General features: G+C 46.5%; 2 protein-coding genes across 2 annotated transcripts; one reads left to right on the top strand and one right to left on the bottom strand.

Annotated features, from left to right (window-relative positions):
* Positions 1-83: 83 nt before the first annotated feature.
* Positions 84-7855, top strand: LOC311109475 (protein aurora borealis-like; the record flags this gene model as incomplete). The annotated part of the gene is made up of 9 exons (XM_084152391.1): positions 84-227; positions 969-1075; positions 1718-1848; positions 2167-2277; positions 2445-2716; positions 3558-3714; positions 3946-4505; positions 4841-4981; positions 7778-7855. 9 exons carry the CDS (start codon positions 84-86, stop codon positions 7799-7801), a joined length of 1647 nt encoding a protein of 548 aa, XP_084008517.1. The 3' UTR covers positions 7802-7855.
* A 904-nt stretch (positions 7856-8759) lies between these two features.
* LOC311109718 (exosome complex exonuclease RRP44-like) lies at positions 8760-21643 on the bottom strand. The gene is made up of 20 exons (XM_084152690.1): positions 21336-21643; positions 20912-21069; positions 19976-20169; positions 19684-19757; positions 19280-19447; positions 18690-18965; positions 18322-18459; positions 17929-18075; positions 17581-17697; positions 17301-17402; positions 17026-17090; positions 16812-16896; positions 16560-16687; positions 14516-14602; positions 14063-14219; positions 11650-11864; positions 10510-10678; positions 9622-9780; positions 9405-9527; positions 8760-9179 (listed from the first exon to the last, which is right to left on the bottom strand). The coding sequence occupies exons 1-20, from the start codon at positions 21552-21554 to the stop codon at positions 9111-9113; spliced, it is 2850 nt and encodes a 949-aa protein (XP_084008816.1). The 5' UTR covers positions 21555-21643; the 3' UTR covers positions 8760-9110.
* Positions 21644-22381: the final 738 nt, after the last annotated feature.

Below are 22381 nucleotides of genomic sequence, written 5' to 3'. Positions count from 1 at the left end.
TTGATAGCATACTATTTATACTGGATCAAAGCTGATTCATGTTTGAATTCCTGCATCAATAGGTTCAGGTTTGTGGTCAGACTATGGGAGATCTCCAGATCACTCCTGAGACTCCAGGGAGGCCAGCAATCCATAATCCCTTCGAGAGCCCCAACGACTACCATCGCCTGCAAGAATCCGTGGTCCCCAGCCCCTCTGTCTTCAAGTCCTCCAAGTCCTCTGGAGCTGTAAGTGTAAACCTACACAGTGTACAAAACATTGAGTTGCATTGCCTTTTGCCCTCAGAACATCCTCAATTCATCAGGGCATGGACTACAAGGTGTAGAAAGCATTCCACAGGGATGCTGGCCCATGTTGACTCCAATGCTTCCCACAGGTGTGTCAAGTTGGTGGACCATTCTTGATACACATGGGAAACTGTTGAGTGTGAAAAACCCAGCAGCGTTTCAGTTTTTGACACACTCAAACCTGTGCCCCTGGCACCTACTACCATACCCCGTTCAAAGGCACTTAAATCGTTTGTCTTGCCCATTCACCCTCTGAATAGCACACATACACAATCCATGTCTCAAGGCTTTAGAAAAAACGTAGTTAACCTGTCTCCTCCCCTTCATCTACACTGATTGAAGTGGATTTAACAAGTGACATCAATAAGGGATCATAGCTTTCACCTGGATTCACTTGGTCAGTCTGTCATGGAAAGAGCAAGTGTTCCTAATATTTTGTACACAGTGTATATTTGTGGTCTGGTCTTGTATAGTTCCCCCACTTCAATAGCCTGAAGGACAACAACTGACCTTGTCTCATGATCACCAAGTCAGTTAACATGTTTGTCTCCTTCAGAAGTCCTGTCATTGTCCTCTTGTGAACGTTATCACCCCTTTTATGGAGCCACCTGGTGACGTTCCTTCAATCACTACCTTGTATTGAATCTCTATTCTTAATGTTTTGTTGATCATTGTTTTCAGACACCAGCCAAGTTTAAATGGGACATAGATGAGATGTCTAGCCTGCTCCCTGTGCACATAGACGCTGAGGATATCCACCGCCAGTCCATGTACCTCAGTCAGACCAGGTGAGGAACTAGTAACCAGTCCATATACCTCAGTCAGACCAGGTGAGGAACTAGTAACCAGTCCATATACCTCAGTCAGACCAGGTGAGGAACTAGTAACCAGTCCATATACCTCAGTCAGACCAGGTGAGGAACTAGTAACCAGTCCATATACCTCAGTCAGACCAGGTGAGGAACTAGTAACCAGTCCATATACCTCAGTCAGACCAGGTGAGGAACTAGTAACCAGTCCATATACCTCAGTCAGACCAGGTGAGGAACTAGTAACCAGTCCATATACCTCAGTCAGACCAGGTGAGGAACTAGTAACCAGTCCATATACCTCAGTCAGACCAGGTGAGGAACTAGTAACCAGTCCATATACCTCAGTCAGACCAGGTGAGGAACTAGTAACCAGTCCATATACCTCAGTCAGACCAGGTGAGGAACTAGTAACCAGTCCATATACCTCAGTCAGACCCAGTGAGGAACTAGTAACCTGTCCATGTACCTCAGTCAGACCAGGTGAGGAACTCTGACCAGGTTAAGGTTTACAATGCACGCAAGACAAATGGAGAGCACTTTGAAATACAACTGCTGTTGAGAGGTTGGAGGTATTGGTTTATTGATCTGGTAACAGCTTTGTTTTTTGAAAATATCCAGGATCGATACTGACATCGAGGAGAAACGTCAGAATGCTATCGAGCAGTTTTTCACGAATGGCGCCATTGTGCCTTCACCATGGACCGAACAAGCAAGCAAACAGAAATCAGCACAGATGCACTTTGGGAAGAGTAAGTGAATCCAATGAGTTCGAGTAGAGCTGCTTTTCACTTACACACATACACATTCATTATACTGTTGTTTTATTTTGTGTTTCCTGAATAACTGTCTGACTGTCTTATGAGGCCCTGTGTAGCTCAGTTGGTAGAGCATGGCGCTTGCAACGCCAGGGTTGTGGGCTCGTTTCCCACGGGGGGCCAGTATGAAAATGTATGCACTCACTAACTGTAAGTCGCTCTGGATAAGAGCGTCTGCTAAATGACTAAAATGTAAATGTAATGTTCAGCCATTTCTATGGAGGTTAAATGAGTCAATGTTTCTATCTTCAGGCTCCATGTCCCCACAGATACTAGAAGAGCCACTACCAACTAAAAAGACCACAGTAGGCTGCCAGACAGTCCTGTCCTTACCTGTGGACTTCCAGCTGGACAAAATATTAGGTACACCTTTACATTTCAGTCAATGCTCTTCGAGTGAACACTCCATACACATAATATTGATCTCTGTGCAGATATTACCAGACTGCCAGGACACCTTATCAGGTCTCACAATTAACCTGTCTGTCTCTGTGTGTGTTTTGCCCGTCCCTCCCCCTCCCCCACCCCAGGAGAGTACTACAGATCGGAGGAGGCGTCTCAGCACGATCAGGTTCAGGAGAGCCTGAGCTCCTCGTCTCTGAGACGGAAGTTGTTTCTGGACGGCCACGGGAGCGGCTCAGAGTCCTCCAGCCCCCCCAGCCCAGAGAGAGGAGGAGGAGGAGGAGGGGAGGGAGAGCCCCCTGGGGGAGAAGGGGGAGGGGATAGAGATTTCCTCTCACCAATGAGCGCCTCTCCTTTGCCCTGCCTGTTGTCTGGCATGTCTGCCCTGACCCCCTCCACTGTAAGTGTGCCACTATTCAATGTCAATGAGGTCTGACCAGTGTGTATAGTTACAGTTTAAGTGAAACATGCTAGCAAGTGTGGTTTGTTGCTATGGTTCTAAGCATGCGTTGCTATTATCACAGGGCTGCCAATCCTTTTCCTGGAGAGCTGCAATCCAAAAGGTTTTCACTGGGTCAGGTTAGTTACAACTGGGGTTGGAGTGAAAACCCACAGGAGGGTAGCTCTCCAGGAACAGAGTTGGAGTTAACCTACAGGAGGGTAGCTCTCCAGGAACAGGGTTGGAGTTAAAACCTACAGGAGGGTAGCTCTCCAGGAACAGGGTTGGAGTTAAAACCTACAGGAGGGTAGCTCTCCAGGAACAGGGTTGGAGTTAAAACCTACAGGAGGGTATCTCTCCAGGAACAGGGTTGGAGTTAAAACCTACAGGAGGGTAGCTCTCCAGGAACAGGGTTGGAGTTAAAACCTACAGGAGGGAAGCTCTCCAGGAACAGGGTTGGAGTTAAAACCTACAGGAGGGTTTCTCTCCAGGAACAGGGTTGGAGTTAACCTACAGGAGGGTATCTCCAGGAACAGGGTTGGAGTTAAAACCTACAGGAAGGTAGCTCTCCAGGAACAGGGTTGGAGTTAACCTACAGGAGGGTAGCTCTCCAGGAACAGGGTTGGAGTTAACCTACAGGAGGGTAGCTCTCCAGGAACAGGGCAGCCCTGCTAGCAGATGCTATATTCCTTCTAAAGTGGTACTGTGTAAAACATCTAGGAGGGAATCTGTTTGTGAGGAAGAATCACAAAGGATTTCAAATAAAGGTGGAACCGCTTGTTTTCCTCTCTCTCCATTTAAGGGTCTTCTGTCGTCCAGCCCGATCCAGGGTCGTCACCGAACCTACAGCCTGGGCAGTGTCACCAGCCCCCAGTTCCCTGAGCGCTCCTCTCCTGCGGGCTTCAAGTCCCCCGCCCTGTCCCCCATCGGACCACAGTTCACACAGACACCCATAGCAGGTATACGAGTCCTTTTAAAGAGGTGTTTTTATGTCCTTATTGGCATATTGTGTCTTAAATGTTCTGTTATACCATAAACCTGAAATCTTTGGAGACATTATCTGTGGACACTGATTGAATATGTCTGTGCAGATTCACAGTCTTTCACGGCCCTCAACCTGTTGAATCAAATCATTAGGTGAAAGGTATCAATGTTATTTGAGTTTTGCTGTGATTGTTTTTCCTGTCTAGGAGAGAGGAAGAAGCTGAGTTTCGTGACCCCCGAAGGTGTTCCCCTAGACATGGACATGAACTCCTGTACAGAGAGCCCCTACGTAGACGGCTGTTCCCCCATCCGCTTCTGCTCCCCGCTCCAGCTCCCGGGCCAGACCCAGGACAACCCCAAGCTCAGACTCCGAGCCCGCTGCTGGGCCTCACCCCCAACGATCTCCCCCAACCCTTCCCTCCTGGACCAGGAGAATATCTGTCCTTCTACTCCACTACCACCCATGGAGCTGGGCTCCTCCTCCCCCTCCCCGCTGCAGCGTGTACCCAGGACCAGTGAGGGTCTGCTGGGGCTGGGGAGGCTGTGTGAGGGGGGTCCGGGGATGGGCCAGCCTCTGTCAGACTCAGTGAAGATGGAGGAGGAGGAGGAGGAGGTGGAACTCCCTGAGGAAGGAGGTGTGACTCCTGTTGGTGTCCGGTTGACCAGCTCCCGTGTGGGGGCGAGTGTGTTGGCAGCGGAGGCGTCTCATATGTTTGTGTCTCTGCTAGCTGAAGGAAGCAGTATCCCTTATGACAACAGCATGCAGGTGTGTATCATGAGGGGAGTCTACTAACTAAACCGCTCCAATCACAACAGACTAGACCTCTAAAGCAACAAGCTGTCCACCAGTTTTACATTTCAGAAAAGGCATTTTCAAGCTTTCTAGGCATGTTTATCAAAAAATGAGGAATAGTTACACTGAAATGTAAGTTAAATTTGACTCTGTTTTTGAAAAAGAAATTGCACTGTTTGGTTGACTGTACACAAACGGATCACTTAATTATTGTTTGACTTTTGATTAACATGTTAATCACTGGGGGAGAGGCACTTATTTTACAATGTTTTTATTGAATTTTAACTGACTGCTTGCTCTGTGTGTAGGTGGACAGTGGGTACAACACATACGCTGGCACTGCCACCGCCAGCCTGATAGATGGCATGAGTTCAGACAGCCAGAGTAAGGAGTCGTTCGACGCAGCACACATCCCAGACGAGGTCTTCCCTTACACTAGACACACTAAGGTAACATAACCCACACTAGACCCACTAAGGTAACATAACCCACACTAGACACACTAAGGTAACATAACCCACACTAGACACACTAAGGTAACATAACCCACACTAGACACACTAAGGTAACATAACCCACACTAGACACACTAAGGTAACATAACCCACACTAGACACACACTAAGACTGAGGTAAAACAACCCACACTAGACACACACTAAGACTGAGGTAAGGTAGGGTTCGAGGGTGGGTTCGATTCCCATGGGGTATGAAAATTAAAAAAGAATAATGTATGCACTAACTGTAAGTCGCTCTGGATAAGAGCGTCTGCTAAATAATGTAAATGTAGAAATGTAAATGTAACATAACCCACACTAGACACACACTAAGACTGAGGTAACATAACCCACACTAGACACACTAAGACTGAGGTAACATAACCCACACTAAGACTGAGGTAACATAACCCACACTAAGACTGAGGTAACATTAGACACACTAAGACTGAGGTAACATAACCCACACTACACACTAAGACTGAGGTAACACTAGACACACTAAGACTGAGGTAACATAACCCACACTAAGACTGAGGTAACATTAGACACACAAAGACTGAGGTAACATAACCCACACTAGACACACTAAGACTGAGGTAACATAACCCACACTAGACACACTAAGACTGAGGTAACATTAGACACACTAAGGTAACATTACCCACACTAGACACACTAAGACTGAGGTAACATTAGACACACTAAGGTAACATAACCCACACTAGACACACTAAGACTGAGGTAACATTAGACACACTAAGGTAACATAACCCACACTAGACACACTAAGACTGAGGTAACATTAGACACACTAAGGTAACATAACCCACACTAGACACACTAAGACTGAGGTAACATTAGACACACTGAGGTAACATAACCCACACTAGACACACTAAGACTGAGGTAACATTAGACACACTAAGGTAACATAACCCACACTAGACACACTAAGACTGAGGTAACATTAGACACACTAAGGTAACATTAGACACACTAAGACTGAGGTAACATTAGACACACTAAGGTAACATAACCCACACTAGACACACTAAGACTGAGGTAACATTAGACACACTAAGGTAACATAACCCACACTAGACACACTAAGACTGAGGTAACATTAGACACACTAAGGTAACATAACCCACACTAGACACACTAAGACTGAGGTAACATTAGACACACTAAGACTGAGGTAACATAACCCACACCAGACCTGGAGTACCTCTACACACACTTAGAAAGCACACTAAACCAAAGTGCATAATTACAAATAGCACCATATGTGCAAATCTAATTGTATACAAGAGGTGTAGATTTTACTGTGAAATGCTTACTTACGAGCCCTTTCCCAACAATGCAGAGTTACAAAGGAAGAAAAATCAGCAAAGAATTAAAAGGGAAATAGTAACTTGGTAGAAGCTGTTCAGCAGTCTTATGGCTGGGGGGTAGAAGCTGTTCAGCAGTCTTATGGCTGGGGGGTAGAAGCTGTTCAGCAGTCTTATGGCTTGGGGGGGTAGAAGCTGTTCAGCAGTCTTATGGCTTGGGGGGGTAGAAGCCGTTCAGCAGTCTTATGGCTGGGGGGGTAGAAGCTGTTCAGCAGTCTTATGGCTTGGGGGGTAGAAGCTGTTCAGCAGTCTTATGGCTGGGGGGGTAGAAGCCGTTCAGCAGTCTTATGGCTGGGGGGGTAGAAGCCGTTCAGCAGTCTTATGGCTTGGGGGGTAGAAGCTGTTCAGCAGTCTTATGGCTTGGGGGGGTAGAAGCTGTTCAGCAGTCTTATGGCTTGGGGGGGTAGAAGCTGTTCAGCAGTCTTATGGCTTGGGGGGGTAGAAGCTGTTCAGCAGTCTTGTCTTATGGCTTGGGGGGTAGAAGCTGTTCAGCAGTCTTATGGCTTGGGGGGGTAGAAGCTGTTCAGCAGTCTTGTCTTATGGCTTGGGGGGTAGAAGCTGTTCAGCAGTCTTATGGCTTGGGGGGGGTAGAAGCTGTTCAGCAGTCTTATGGCTGGGGGGGTAGAAGCTGTTCAGCAGTCTTATGGCGGTAGAAGCTGTTCAGCAGTCTTATGGCGGTAGAAGCTGTTCAGCAGTCTTATGGCTGGGGGGGTAGAAGCTGTTCAGCAGTCTTATGGCTTGGGGGGGGTAGAAGCTGTTCAGCAGTCTTATGGCTGGGGGGGTAGAAGCTGTTCAGTCTTATGGCTGGGGGGTAGAAGCTGTTCAGCAGTCTTATGGCTTGGGGGGTAGAAGCTGTTCAGCAGTCTTATGGCTGGGGGGGTAGAAGCTGTTCAGCAGTCTTATGGCTGGGGGGTAGAAGCTGTTCAGTCTTATGGCTGGGGGGGTAGAAGCTGTTCAGCAGTCTTATGGCTTGGGGGGGGTAGAAGCTGTTCAGCAGTCTTATGGCTGGGGGGGTAGAAGCTGTTCAGCAGTCTTATGGCTGGGGGGGTAGAAGCTGTTCAGCAGTCTTATGGCTGGGGGGGTAGAAGCTGTTCAGCAGTCTTATGGCTTGGGGGTAGAAGCTGTTCAGGACTCTTTTGGTCCCAGACTTGGCACTCCGGTACCGCTTGCCGTGCGGTAGCAGAGATAATGACTTGGGTGGCTGGAGTCTTTGACCATTTTCAGGGCTTTCCTCTGACACCAGAATTGGACTGGATTTCATTTATTTGAGTTCACACACTGGTAAGCCATGATTGACGTGGTACAATGAAGATGCACATTCTGCACATACACACGAATACTTTTTTGTTTTCCAGACTATTTTTCCTCAACACCATTGAGTGAGCTGATTGGAGGAGAACACAAGGAAGCCCCACCCACCTTTAACCTCCCAGCTGAAGCCTAAGATGTCATCCCATATGTTTGTTGCAACATTTAAAGCAGTCATGTCGGGTGTATTCATTGGTCGGGTTCTGTAGCAAAACGGTTTGCAACGGAAACAGTTTACTCTAGGAACGGAACGGGACCTACCTGAATTTGTCCAATAGAAACACATTTCCGTTGCGTAACGCTTTCTGTTTGGAGTAATCGTTTGTTAGAAAACATTTAGCAAGACTAAACGTTTTGCAACAGAATCGGTGTACTGAATACACCCCTGGCTAAGTGAGAACTTTAAATGCCATCAATCGCTGCTGAATTTGCACAAATGAACCTTGAAATGAATTCATATTGGCGCTAGCTAGCCCTCTTAATGGAGTTGAAACGTGCTCACTTAGGTGTGTCCCTATAGAGTTCACTCTGTAGAGAAAAGGGTGCCATTTTGGATAACTTAGTGTTGACATGAACAAGGGACTGATGAAACTTGATGTTCAGTTGTTATGTACTGTATGTATTTATACTCTTGTTGATTGTGAATTTCGCATTTATATTAATCATTTTTCGATTTTTGATCAGTTAAACAATTACGGGGATGTGATTTGTAATTGAGTTACCTCGCAAATGTGATAAAGGATTTTTTTATTGTAAATTGTTAGAAATATTTCTAACTGCAGAGCTCCCCTTTTTAAACAGCCACCATCTGCCTTCTGAAGAGCTGATGAAATGACATGTTTTATGGTGTTATTGTGTTATTGAATGGATGTACAGTTCTGACTAGATCAGAGCCACATTAAATAATGTACAACTGGGCTACTCTTCAGTTTCCCTGGCAACATGATATCTGGGCGTGGCTACAGTTCAATTAAATGCATCTACTCCAATCATGAAATAGAGCCAACGAGGTGCGAAAAGGACCATTGATTAAAACCAAGACATTTATTGGGAGTTGTACAAGGTAACACTCCCTCTAGAATAGTCCATACAAACCCCATGGGTCAGGAATAGAAATCCATTATAATCATGGCACAGTACATCACCCCATTCTACAGGTTACTGTCATCTCAATAACATTCATCTGGAAGGTTGACGTTCTATAGGTCAAGGGGGGGGGAAAAAAGGTTTTCTGAATGTTTCTATGACTGAAGGTTTTAAAATCATAACCATATTAACCACAGGATGTTCTGTGCTTGTCATGTAGAAAAAAAAGCTAAACATTTTAAAATAACTCAAAACTGAGCTAAGAGAAAGGTTTCATTCTGAGGATGGCGTTAGTCAGCGGTCCAGTTTAGCTCTCTTGGCCTCTGGTTCGGGCTCAGACGGCGCTACACTCACTCCAGAGATCTAGAACACAACAACAATATTAGTTACATGTCCAACCAGTAGCTGAAATGAGTGATTGACATGACATTAGAAGGCTATTTTACAGCATCTGACACATACTGTTACCTGGACATAGTTTTGAGTTCATAACTCCATGGAAATGACCACCATAGTATGACATCTAGATTCCCCAGGATCTCTGAAACTGACTGGGACCTGAGTAAGTTCAAAACAACACAAACATACCACAGGTTCGACCAGGGACATCCTGATCTTCTGGTGCTGGACGTTGGACGCGTCCAGACTGATGGTCACTTTGACCTTGTCAAACATGTTGAAGGAGTGACCCTCCACCGTCAGACTAGGAGCCTGTGCACACACACACACACACACACAGAGTTACAGTTGAGGCATACACAAGAAAATTCCTTTACATTTTCTCTCTGACACACAGCGAGGGTACCTCTTCGTTGAAGATCAGTTTGGGGCTGGGTTTGTCTTTGTTCTCGAAGAACACTGTTCCCTCCAGACCAAACTTAGGGATGAGGACGATGATGGCGTTCTTCCTCACAAACAGGATGAATCCCTCCTCGTTCAGGATGCCTCTGCTCTTGAAGAACAGCTGGAGGAAAGGATCCATTATCACTACAGTCCATAAGCTCCTCAGACTCAGTAGCACATCTGCCATCTAGGCCATGGTCTTATTCAATCGTCATCAAACTGACGGACACCGGGAGGGACTACCCACAAATTACCAGTAAGAAATGCTAGTTTTCGATTTCCGTTGCAAAGCATTTTGCTACAGTGCACTAATGAATGTGACCCAGGTCTCCTTTGTAAAATGGGTCTCTCGTCTTCATCGGGACTTCCTGGTTAAATAGTTTGTGTGAGTGAGTCCAGTACCTGTGTGTGGAAGGCTAGTTGCTCTAACAGGTTAGTGTGTTAGGTCAGTCCAGTACCTGTGTGTGGAAGGCTAGTTGCTCTAACAGGTTAGTGTGTTAGGTCAGTCCAGTACCTGTGTGTGGAAGGCTAGTTGCTCTAACAGGTTAGTGTGTTAGGTCAGTCCAGTACCTGTGTGTGGAAGGCTAGTTGCTCTAACAGGTTAGTGTGTTAGGTCAGTCCAGTACCTGTGTGTGGAAGGCTAGTTGCTCTAACAGGTTAGTGTGTTAGGTCAGTCCAGTACCTGTGTGTGGAAGGCTAGTTGCTCTAACAGGTTAGTGTGTCAGGTCAGTCCAGTACCTGTGTGCGGAAGGCTAGTTGCTCTAACAGGTTAGTGTGTTAGGTCAGTCCAGTACCTGTGTGTGGAAGGCTAGTTGCTCTAACAGGTTAGTGTGTTAGGTCAGTCCAGTACCTGTGTGTGGAAGGCTACAGAGGCTCTCTGTGCGTACTGGGCCATCTTGTGTCTGTAGTTGAGGTTGTTGCAGAGGGCAGACTGCTTGTGTTTGTCCATCAGGTCTGGGTAGGTGCTGTCTGCTCCGATGGCTACAGCAAGCAGCCGATGCACTATGATGTCAGAGTATCTGTAGAGGTTACAATAACATCAGAAACAGACAGGAGAAAGGAGTAGAGGGGGTGTGTGGACCAGACAGGAGAAAGGAGTAGAGGGGGTGTGGACCAGCCAGGAGAAAGGAGTAGAGGGGGTGTGTGGACCAGACAGGAGAAAGGAGTAGAGGGGGTGTGGACCAGACAGGAGAAAGGAGTAGAGGGGGTGTGTGGACCAGACAGGAGAAAGGAGTAGAGGGGGTGTGGACCAGACAGGAGAAAGGAGTAGAGGGGGTGTGTGGACCAGACAGGAGAAAGGAGTAGAGGGGGTGTGGACCAGACAGGAGAAAGGAGTAGAGGGGGTGTGTGGACCAGACAGGAGAAAGGAGTAGAGGGGTGTGTGGACCAGCCAGGAGAAAGGAGTAGAGGGGTGTGTGGACCAGCCAGGAGAAAGGAGTAGAGGGGGTGTGTGGACCAGAAAGGAGTAGAGGGGGTGTGTGGACCAGACAGGAGAAAGGAGTAGAGGGGGTGTGTGGACCAGAAAGGAGTAGAGGGGGTGTGTGGACCAGACAGGAGAAAGGAGTAGAGGGGGTGTGTGGACCAGACAGGAGAAAGGAGTAGAGGGGGTGTGTGGACCAGAAAGGAGTAGAGGGGGTGTGTGGACCAGCCAGAAGAAAGGAGTAGAGGGGGTGTGTGGACCAGCCAGGAGAAAGGAGTAGAGGGGGGTGTGGACCAGACAGGAGAAAGGAGCAGAGGGGGTGTGGACCAGCCAGGAGAAAGGAGTAGAGGGGGTGTGTGGACCAGTCAGGAGAAAGGAGTAGAGGGGGTGTGTGGACCAGTCAGGAGAAAGGAGTAGAGGGGGTGTGGACCAGTCAGGAGAAAGGAGTAGAGGGGGTGGGTGGACCAGTCAGGAGAAAGGAGTAGAGGGGGTGTGTGGACCAGTCAGGAGAAAGGAGTAGAGGGGGTGTGTGGACCAGACAGGAGGGCGAGGTAAAGTGTGTGTTCTCACCGTCTGATAGGTGATGTGAAGTGGGTGTAGATGGGAGAGGCCAGTCCATAGTGGTGGAAGTCACTGTCCATCCCGGAGCAGAAGTACACAGCCTGCATCATGCATCGTGTTGCTAGGATACGCAGCAATGTGTTGAAGTAAGGGAAGCCGTCCACCTGGGCCGCGTCCAGAGAGTCAGCTAGAGCCTTGGCCGAGTCCGTGTGGATCACCAAGTCCTGGGGGGAGGAGGGAGATGATGTCAGGGTCACATTACATCCATGGCACAGGGGGGACAATGTTAGGGCTACATTACATCCATGTCAGGGGGGGGGGACAATGTTAGGGCTACATTACATCCATGTTGGGGGGGGGACAATGTTAGGGCTACATTACATCCATGTCAGGGGGGGGACAATGTTAGGGCTACATTACATCCATGTCAGGGGGGGGGGACAATGTTAGGGCTACATTACATCCATGTCAGGGGGGGGGGGACAATGTTGGGGCTACATTACATCCATGTCAGGGGGGGAACAATGTTAGGGCTACATTACATCCATGTCAGGGGGGGGACACAATGTTAGGGCTACATTACATCCATGTTGGGGGGGGACAATGTTAGGGCTACATTACATCCATGTCAGGGGGGGAACAATGTTAGGGCTACATTACATCCATGTCGGGGGGGGACAATGTTAGGGCTACATTACATCCATGTTGGGGGGGGGACAATGTTAGGGCTACATTACATCCATGTCAGGGGGGGACAATGTTAGGGCTACATTACATCCATGTCAGGGGGGGACAATGTTAGGGCTACATTACATCCATGTTGGGGGGGGGACACAATGTTAGGGCTACATTACATCCATGTCAGGGGGGGACAATGTTAGGGCTACATTACATCCATGTCAGGGGGGGGACAATGTTAGGGCTACATTACATCCATGTCAGGGGGGAACAATGTTAGGGCTACATTACATCCATGTCAGGGGGGGACAATGTTAGGGCTACATTACATCCATGTTGGGGGGGGGACACAATGTTAGGGCTACATTACATCCATGTCAGGGGGGGACAATGTTAGGGCTACATTACATCCATGTCAGGGGGGGGACAATGTTAGGGCTACATTACATCCATGTCAGGGGGGAACAATGTTAGGGCTACATTACATCCATGTCAGGGGGGAACAATGTTAGGGCTACATTACATCCATGTTGGGGGGGGGGGACAATGTTAGGGCTACATTACATCCATGTCAGGGGGGGACAATGTTAGGGCTACATTACATCCATGTCAGGGGGGGGACAATGTTAGGGCTACATTACATCCATGTCAGGGGGGGACAATGTTAGGGCTACATTACATCCATGTCAGGGGGGGGACAATGTTAGGGCTACATTACATCCATGTCAGGGGGGGACAATGTTAGGGCTACATTACATCCATGTTGGGGGGGGGACAATGTTAGGGCTACATTACATCCATGTCAGGGGGGGGGGACAATGTTAGGGCTACATTACATCCATGTTGGGGGGGGGGACAATGTTAGGGCTACATTACATCCATGTCAGGGGGGGAACAATGTTAGGGCTACATTACATCCATGTCGGGGGGGGACAATGTTAGGGCTACATTACATCCATGTTGGGGGGGGGGACAATGTTAGGGCTACATTACATCCATGTCAGGGGGGGGGACAATGTTAGGGCTACATTACATCCATGTCAGGGGGGGGGACAATGTTAGGGCTACATTACATCCATGTTGGGGGGGAGGACAATGTTAGGGCTACATTACATCCATGTTGGGGGGGGGGACAATGTTAGGGCTACATTACATCCATGTTGGGGGGGAGGACAATGTTAGGGCTACATTACATCCATGTCGGGGGGGGGGACAATGTTAGGGCTACATTACATCCATGTCGGGGGGGGGGGGGGACAATGTTGGGGCTACATTACATCCATGTCAGGGGGGGAATAATGTTAGGGCTACATTACATCCATGTCAGGGGGGGGACAATGTTAGGGCTACATTACATCCATGTCAGAAACTGGGATAATAGGGAAATGGGGGGGGTGGACAACATGTCAGTCCTTTTTATTGTTGGTCCTTCGACCCAGATAGGAACAGTCTTATTAAAACTGTTTTAGCTAGCTGTTTGGTCTATAGATTTACCTTAGACTTGTTTTAGATGTTGTCTGGTCAGTCTGAATATATAGATGTACCTTAGACTTGTTTTAGATGTTGTCTGGTCAGTCTGAATATATAGATGTACCTTAGACTTGTTTTAGATGTTGTCTGGTCAGTCTGAATATATAGGTGTACCTTAGACTTGTTTTAGATGTTGTCTGGTCAGTCTGAATATATAGGTGTACCTTAGACTTGTTTTAGATGTTGTCTGGTCAGTCTGAATATATAGGTGTACCTTAGACTTGGCAGCCTTGTTGAGGATGTCATAGTTAGATGGAGGAGGGGCGGGGTGCTTCCTGAGAAGAGCACACTCTGAGAACTCATCATAAATCTTCTGAGCTACTGAGATGTTGGCCAGCAACATGAACTCCTCCACCATCGAGTTGGTCTCCCTGGGGAACAATAAAGTTATTTGAATTTGAACACACCGATACAGCGTGGACATCAAGTTAAGTCTATGAGCAGAGGCACAGATCTACTGCTGGGTTTTATGACCAAGTGACAATGTAAAACTGGAAACAGAATGATGCTTTGACAGGTCACAAAAGCTTGACAATATTCATGTAAATTCAGTTGAACTTGTTGAAGTTTAAACCACTTTAGTCAGGGTCAAAACAACAGCACAGTTTCAAGCACCATGAATAGAACCTTATTTTAAATTCTATATTCTAAAAGCCTAACAACGTACTTGAGCTCCTTGGTCTGTAGGTCTATGGGGTCGTGAGTCTCACTGTCGATGTGGAAGCGAACCTCGGGCGAGGAGAGAGTCAACGCACTGAAACACAGAACAGAAACCACCACGTTAGAGTTAGAGCACCTACAAAGACATGTATTTATACATTCCAAACAGAGTAAACATATAGATTAATGAGACTAGCAACGAGATCAATAAACAATCAATCCATCAACCAACTAATCACTTTTGGAATACATCAATCTGCCACAGTTCTAACGATCCATCTCTTTCAACAATTGGGGAAAAGGTTATCAACTACAGACATCACATACCCTTTCTCTATCCTTGGTCTCTTCAGGGTCCTGGCTAGTCTGTTCAGGCCTCATAACCTCTTACCATATCTCTATCCTCTGTCTCTTCAGGATCCTGGCTAGTCTGTTCAGGCCTCGTAACCTCTTACCCTTTCTCTATCCTTGGTCTCTTCAGGGTCCTGGCTAGTCTGTTCAGGCCTCATAACCTCTTACCTTTCTCTATCCTCCATCTCTTCAGGATCCTGGCTAGTCTGTTCAGGCCTCGTAACCTCTTACCATTTCTCTATCCTCTGTTTCTTCAGGATCCTGGCTAGTCTGTTCAGGCCTCGTAACCTCTTACCCTTTCTCTATCCTCTGTTTCTTCAGGATCCTGGCTAGTCTGTTCAGGCCTCGTAAGCTCTTACCCTTTCTCTATCCTCTGTTTCTTCAGGATCCTGGCTAGTCTGTTCAGGCCTCGTAACCTCTTACCCTTTCTCTATCCTCTGTCTCTTCAGGATCCTGGCTAGTCTGTTCAGGCCTCGTAACCTCTTACCCTTTCTCTATCCTCTGTCTCTTCAGGATCCTGGCTAGTCTGTTCAGGCCTCGTAACCTCTTACCCTTTCTCTATCCTCTGTCTCTTCAGGATCCTGGCTAGTCTGTTCAGGCCTCGTAACCTCTTACCATTTCTCTATCCTCTGTCTCTTCAGGATCTTGGCTAGTCTGTTCTGGCCTCGTAACCTCTTACCCTTTCTCTATCCTCTGTTTCTTCAGGATCCTGGCTAGTCTGTTCAGGCCTCATAACCTCTTACCCTTTCTCTATCCTCTGTCTCTTCAGGATCCTGGCTAGTCTGTTCAGGCCTCGTAACCTCTTACCCTTTCTCTATCCTCTGTCTCTTCAGGATCCTGGCTAGTCTGTTCTGGCCTCGTAACCTCTTACCCTTTCTCTATCCTCTGTTTCTTCAGGATCTTGGCTAGTCTGTTCTGGCCTCGTAACCTCTTACCCTTTCTCTATCCTCTGTTTCTTCAGGATCCTGGCTAGTCTGTTCAGGCCTCATAACCTCTTACCCTTTCTCTATCCTCCATCTCTTCAGGATCCTGGCTAGTCTGTTCAGGCCTCGTAACCTCTTACCCTTTCTCTATCCTCTGTTTCTTCAGGATCCTGGCTAGTCTGTTCAGGCCTCGTAACCTCTTACCCTTTCTCTATCCTCTGTTTCTTCAGGATCCTGGCTAGTCTGTTCAGGCCTCTAACCTCTTACCCTTTCTCTATCCTCTGTTTCTTCAGGATCCTGGCTAGTCTGTTCAGGCCTCGTAACCTCTTACCCTTTCTCTATCCTCTGTCTCTTCAGGATCCTGGCTAGTCTGTTCAGGCCTCGTAACCTCTTACCATTTCTCTATCCTCTGTTTCTTCAGGATCCTGGCTAGTCTGTTCAGGCCTCGTAACCTCTTACCCTTTCTCTATCCTCTCTCTTCAGGATCCTGGCTAGTCTGTTCAGGCCTCGTAACCTCTTACCCTTTCTCTATCCTCTGTCTCTTCAGGATCCTGGCTAGTCTGTTCAGGCCTCGTAACCTCTTACCATTTCTCTATCCTCTGTCTCTTCAGGGTCCTGGCTAGTCTGTTCAGGCCTCGTAACCTCTTACCCTTTCTCTATCCTCTGTCTCTTCAGGATCCTGGCTAGTCTGTTCAGGCCTCGTAACCTCTTACCCTTTCTCTATCCTCTGTCTCTTCAGGATCTTGGCTAGTCTGTTCAGGCCTCGTAACCTCTTACCCTTTCTCTATCCTCTGTCTCTTCAGGATCTTGGCTAGTCTGTTCAGGCCTCGTAAGCTCTTGGTGGTGTCATCATTCATGTTGGTGTCATCAATCCTCATCTGGGCCTCAGCGTACGTCAGGGAGGCCTGGAGGAAGAATAATCATTCAATTCAATCAACTTTATTGATCCCTGAGGGGAAATTGTAAGTCTTACATTGTCTCAATCACAACTCTTACATTGTCAAATGCGTGAGTTTACTCTCCCCCTACCTTGGAGTTGATGACACTTTTAGTGAATCTGGTCTTAACTATCTCAGCCTTGTCGTTGATCTCCCATATACAAGAGAAGGCCAGCCTACAGAGAGGAGACCACGAACATCACTAATGGCTTTAAAAATAAACAAATACACTTTTTTGTTGTTGAAGGATGACAAAAAAAGCAAGTATGATACTGTCTGTCTTAAAGAGGTATTACAGTACTGACCTCTCCACATTGGACCGTAGGGAACACAGGTTAGAGCTCAGCAGTTCAGGAACCATGTCGATCCTCTGTGGAAGACAATCAGCTGTGTTAACAACAAAAGACTCAGGTATTTCTGAAATGGCACCCTATTCCCTATATTACTACTTTACCGGGGCTCTGGTCAAAAGTAGTGCACTATATAGGGAATAGGGTGTCATTTAAGATGCACCAAAAGAGCTAGCTAGGGTTCATCAAGGTTCCTATGTGATGGTACAGGTGGACAGGTGGGCTCCTACCCTTCCTGTCAGGTAGACTGTAGTCCCTCTGTTCGCTGCCTCCAGGTCCATGGCGTTGCCTGGCCGTATGAAGTGGCTCACATCAGCAATGTGGACACCAACCTTCAACCCAAAAAGAAACACGCATGATGACTTCTCAACGTTCTATTCTGTTCGATCCTATTACCAATTCAATTGATTGTGTTACCTCATCCAAAATGGATTATGTTACCTCATCCAAACATTCATCCATCAAATAAAACGTTGTGGTAAACTGTGTGTTAGTCCAGCAGGGTCCTACCTCTTGGTTCCCATTGGCCAGGTCTCTACAGTGCAGAGCATCATCTATGTCAGTACAGCCAGGAGGATCCACACTGCAGACTGTCAGGTTCCTCAGGTCCTCTCTCACAGCCATGTCCTGAGAGAAGGGGAAATAAGGTTTAGGGATGCATTATTACCCGTTATAAGCATGTTATGAGCCTTTATAACGTATTATAACCACACCATAATGCATTATACCAACAGTAAGTAGTGTTACCAAATTGTTGATTGGTATAGCTACAACAACGTAGCCACCAGCTAACAACCATTGATATATGTCTTGACACAAAATGGCCACCATAACAGGACCCCTGTGCGGTGCAGTTACCTCCTCTGTGATGTTCCAGGGCATCTTGGGGAGGAAACTGAGGACGGCCTGTGAGAAGTCCTGGTGTGGGACATCATGCTCCAGCAGTAGAACCTCCGTCTCTGTCTCCTTGTCCCCTGCACTGCCCAGGCTACGAACAAAATGACCCTGAGAGAAGGAGAGAGGGAGGGAGGGTGAGGAGAGAATGGTGTCTCGTCTCTGCTAGTCCCTCAGTGAGAGAAAGAGAGATCAGTGTTTGACTCTGACTGAGGTGCGTTCCAGGTCCTCTTTACTGCAGTCGCGCTGCACATCTCATGTACACCATACACTTCTCCAGGCACGGATAACCGATTATGATATCCGATAATCTGAGCCGCCCAACTGCAATAAAGAGCACCTGGGACAGACACGTACATTGGGGTATCTGGAGTGCTTGGGCCAGCCGTCGATAGCCACCATGATCCTCTGTCCTGCCAACGTGGCCGCCTGGCGGGTCTCGATGCGGATCCTGGGGATACAACGGTCAGCTGGGGTGAAGAGGTGACGGGTCGCCTGGGAAGGAGGAAGGGGTATAAGAGACCACTAACTATGAGATATCTTTGGTCTTCTCCACATTCGTTAGCACAAAACAAGTACCACAGACAACAAATAATCACAAGAGAAACCAAAGCATGGTGGTATATGCATCTATATGAAGAAATACTAATGTACGATTTCTGAAGGATTTGGTTGATTTACTGATTGACAGAGCAGAGTGAGGTGACGTTAGTTAGGCTAGTTACCTCTTTGATTTGGGACAGGAAGAGCATGCCACAGAAGGGTCTCCAGTTCCTCTTGATGATGCCCACCACTCTGCCTGTGGGTTTCCGTGACTCCGACCCAGACAGACCCCTCTTCAACTCTGCCTCCTCCTCCTCTGTGACATCATCCTCCTTGGGCCCCTCGTCCTGCAGCACCACAGAGGACGGAGCCACCCATTGGTTCAGAGGCAGGATCTCCACAGCAACCACATCCTGATGGACAGCCCTGTTCAAGTTCTGTAGGCCTTGGATCAGAACCTGAGGGGCGGGACAGGAAGAGGAAGTGTTACCATGGTAACCCACGCTGCTTTGTTTACATTTCCCATCCAATCAATCACTCATCCCCATCGCACCAGCTGGCACTCAGAACAGCATCAAAACATTCTCCACTCCACAAAATAATACTGTTGATAACTCACTTTCCAAACAAGGTACATGAACAGAGGAGTTAACTAAAGATGAAGAAATATTCAGCAACTCTTGGAGGACTTCAAGAATGTTCCATAATTCTATGGCAGGCTGCAAGCCCAGAATCCACACAATAACATGAGCTATGCTTCAGGAGCACTGACCTCTGTACTGTCATCTCCTTCTCTGTGGACGAACACAGTAGCCTCCAGGTAGTTGTCTCTGCTAGCCCGGAACGTTCCCTGTTGGAAGGTTCCACTCTTAATCCCAGACTGGATCCTAGACAGGGGCAGGTGCTCCGGGAACATCACCCTACTGCTGGTGATCTCATTCTGGGGGGGGGTGAACGGGATCAATTAAATGAATAACCATGAATATGCAGATCTAACTTTCTCTATGAATACGCAGATCTAACTTTCTCTATGAATACGCACATCTAACTTTCTCTATGAATATGCAGATCTAACTTTCTCTATGAATACGCAGATCTAACTTTCTTTATGAATCTAAATGGCTGCTGTAGAAAGTAAATTTGTGTAAATGTGATATTGCTGCAGATATTAGTTACCTTGTCATCGTTGGTCAACGCCAGTCGATCCACCAGCTCAGGGTTGGCTATCAGACTCTTGATGTACTCCTCACCTGTGTGGAACAGAGGATGGATGAAGATGGTCTCTTCTAAAGTCCACATGTAGTAGACATGTTTAACACATGTAGTACTGTGACCTTGTGATTAAGGTTAAAGACGAGAACAGTGGTCTCATCTTGGTGTATTGAGGTAACAGATATTGTGATATTAAATACAAGAACAGTGGTTTCATCTTGGTGTATTGAGGTAACAGAGGTGTGCTGTTTCTTACATCTGTATGTGAGCAGGCCGGACTTCTCTGCTTTCTCCTTGTTGCCCCGGTCATTGGTCAGCAGAACAACCTTTAACCCCTCGTCCGTGGGGGTGTTTTTCAGGTGATCACTGTACCACTTTGTAGATACGCGGATGGCTCTGTCATTACGATCGTTGGCGCTTTCCCCCTGCTCTCTCTCTATATACGTTTCTCTGTAACAGAAGAATACAACCATACATGGCTTTGAAAAGCATTGATCAGTCACAAATGCGATGGACAGTTAAGGCGTCAGCATGCTTCAGTTCGGCTGGCGCCTAGCCGAGCTCGGTTAGCAGAACGAGTGTGCTCGCATACTTAAAAAGACCTTCGCTTGAAAAACAAGGATAAAAAGCGCCACTAGTACTGTTTGTCCACTTTGAGACGCCGTAGCCAGTCAACACTTCCTCAAAATAGTCAGAATTAATCTAATAACTAAAGAAATCTGTTTGACGTTTTTGCCTAGATCTTAGTTGCGCACTTTTGTATCTGATTAGGATATTTGGTGCAGTATTTCTCAAGTGAAAAACTTAGCATGAGGACGAGTTGTCTCTCGTTGAATGACAACAGGCACTTCATTGAAGAATCCCTACTGTTAACCAATCAGCAATGAGGGGGGCGTAGCCTTTGGCTTGCTTCGAGAAAATAAATGTGTGCCCGAACAGCTTAGAAAACCCTTGCCAAAGTCCAAAACAAACAAAAACAAACAAAAATGTTGTCATAATATATGCACAAACTCTCGGCTGGGTAGCATGCAGACGCCTTTAGTCTTGCTCCAACTTATCGCAGTCAATTGCTACATTGGTGTCAGTGGTGGGATAACCCCAAAACCAAGTTAGGCTGCACCCCCTTAAATCACTACAAAACATAAATGACAGCTAGTCACTTATCTAGGCTAAACTCATATTTATTTTCTACCTGTGATGTTCGTTAGTGAAAGTGTAAAAGCGTTTTTCCTTGTCATGAAGGATGTCTTTCAATCGCTTGTAGATGGGAGCGCTCCTGTGGCGGACCTCTTGGAGTACAGTCTGCAGAATGATCACGTTCTTGATCAAGGGATCCTCCAGGATATCAATCTACAGACATTAAAGGGACATTGATATTGATTCAGCAAGGTAGAATGTGACACCTGAAAGGATCGAGTTTGGGAAACCCTGAGCTAGATAAGTGTGGTTCACACTTCCACTAGAGAGGCGTGTCAGACATCTAAACTGTAGTGATGCGGTTGGCATAGCTAGCTAGCGTTTACGTTAGACATTTACTTTTTGTATTGATTTGTTAATAATAATAATAAAATAAATAATAAAACGTTTACGTTAGACATTATTGCACAGTAACTTACCTGGCTCAACACAACATTTGTGTCTGGGAGCAGATAGTGGGGGAAAGAACACAAGTTGCTTTCAATGCAAGCGTCTTTCTGCAACACAGACTCTTCTTGATTGCATTCAGTACAAACTTCACTTCCGCACCAAATATCGTCTCGCAGGTAGTGCTCACGCACTATTTTCATAATCCCGCCTGATCGGGTTTTCTTTACGAAAGTTTTTGATTTCAACATTACTCCGATAAATATATATTAGAACAGTAATTTTGATACGTTTCTACTTATAGCTGTACATCAACAAACATTCCACCCGAGACCGCTGTACACACGTGGGGGGAGGGAAGATAAAGACATTCCCGGGGTTTCTTGTGACGGATCATATCTGATTCATATTCCATTGTAAAAGTTACTAGATATTTTGAGTACTTTTTATACATTTATCAATTAAATGTGTGTATTTGAGCAACAATTTAGGGGGAATTTTATTATAGATCATTAAATAAGTCATAATTTAATATTTTCCAACTCTGTGTAAAACCTTTTAAGGCCATCTTCTTTTTCTTCTTCATTTTAATGGCGGTGTGCAAACCAACGTTAAGAAGCATTACCGCCACCTTGCGGGCTAGAGTGTGATAAAGACAGTGCAAGTGCTCGTCAAAAACACTGGCATGCATAATCAGGATGGAATACATCATCTCGTTTCCTTGAAAACTATAAGGAGGTCTGTAGCAACTGATAATGTAATAACGGCCAATAATGTAATATCTGCTAATAATGTATTAACTCTTGCATTTAACATTTTATAAATGCTGATAATGTAATAAATTGCCAATAATATGTCATAAATATGCTGAACGCATAACGTAATAAAATGTTTGAGCATAATGTAATAGTTACTACAGTTAGTTATTACATTATGCGTTGATTATGTAACATTTTTTTCATCAAAAGTGTAATGACTTCAACCAATAATGTAATAACAACCGAAAGTCCCTCTCTTTATCTAATGGCATATTAAGTGTCAGACACTTGAGTCACACTTTGTATGTGCATCTATTGCC

Source organism: Coregonus lavaretus (genome assembly GCF_964263955.1).
Source record: "Coregonus lavaretus genome assembly, chromosome: 35".
NCBI classification, from domain to species: domain Eukaryota; kingdom Metazoa; phylum Chordata; class Actinopteri; order Salmoniformes; family Salmonidae; genus Coregonus; species Coregonus lavaretus.
This window is presented reverse-complemented; position numbering and strand designations above follow the sequence as displayed.

What these genes read in the sequence shown, in the direction of transcription:
- LOC311109718 (XM_084152690.1), bottom strand. Translation starts at nt 21,554, where the DNA reads ATGTTGAAATCAAAAACTTTCGTAAAGAAAACCCGATCAGGCGGGATT. An exon ending in AAAGTGTCATCAACTCCAAG is followed by an intron (nt 16,688 to 16,811) that starts GTAGGGGGAGAG and finishes TTCTTCCTCCAG; the next exon opens with GCCTCCCTGACGTACGCTGA. An exon ending in TTCACATCACCTATCAGACG is followed by an intron (nt 10,679 to 11,649) that starts GTGAGAACACAC and finishes TAACCTCTACAG; the next exon opens with ATACTCTGACATCATAGTGC.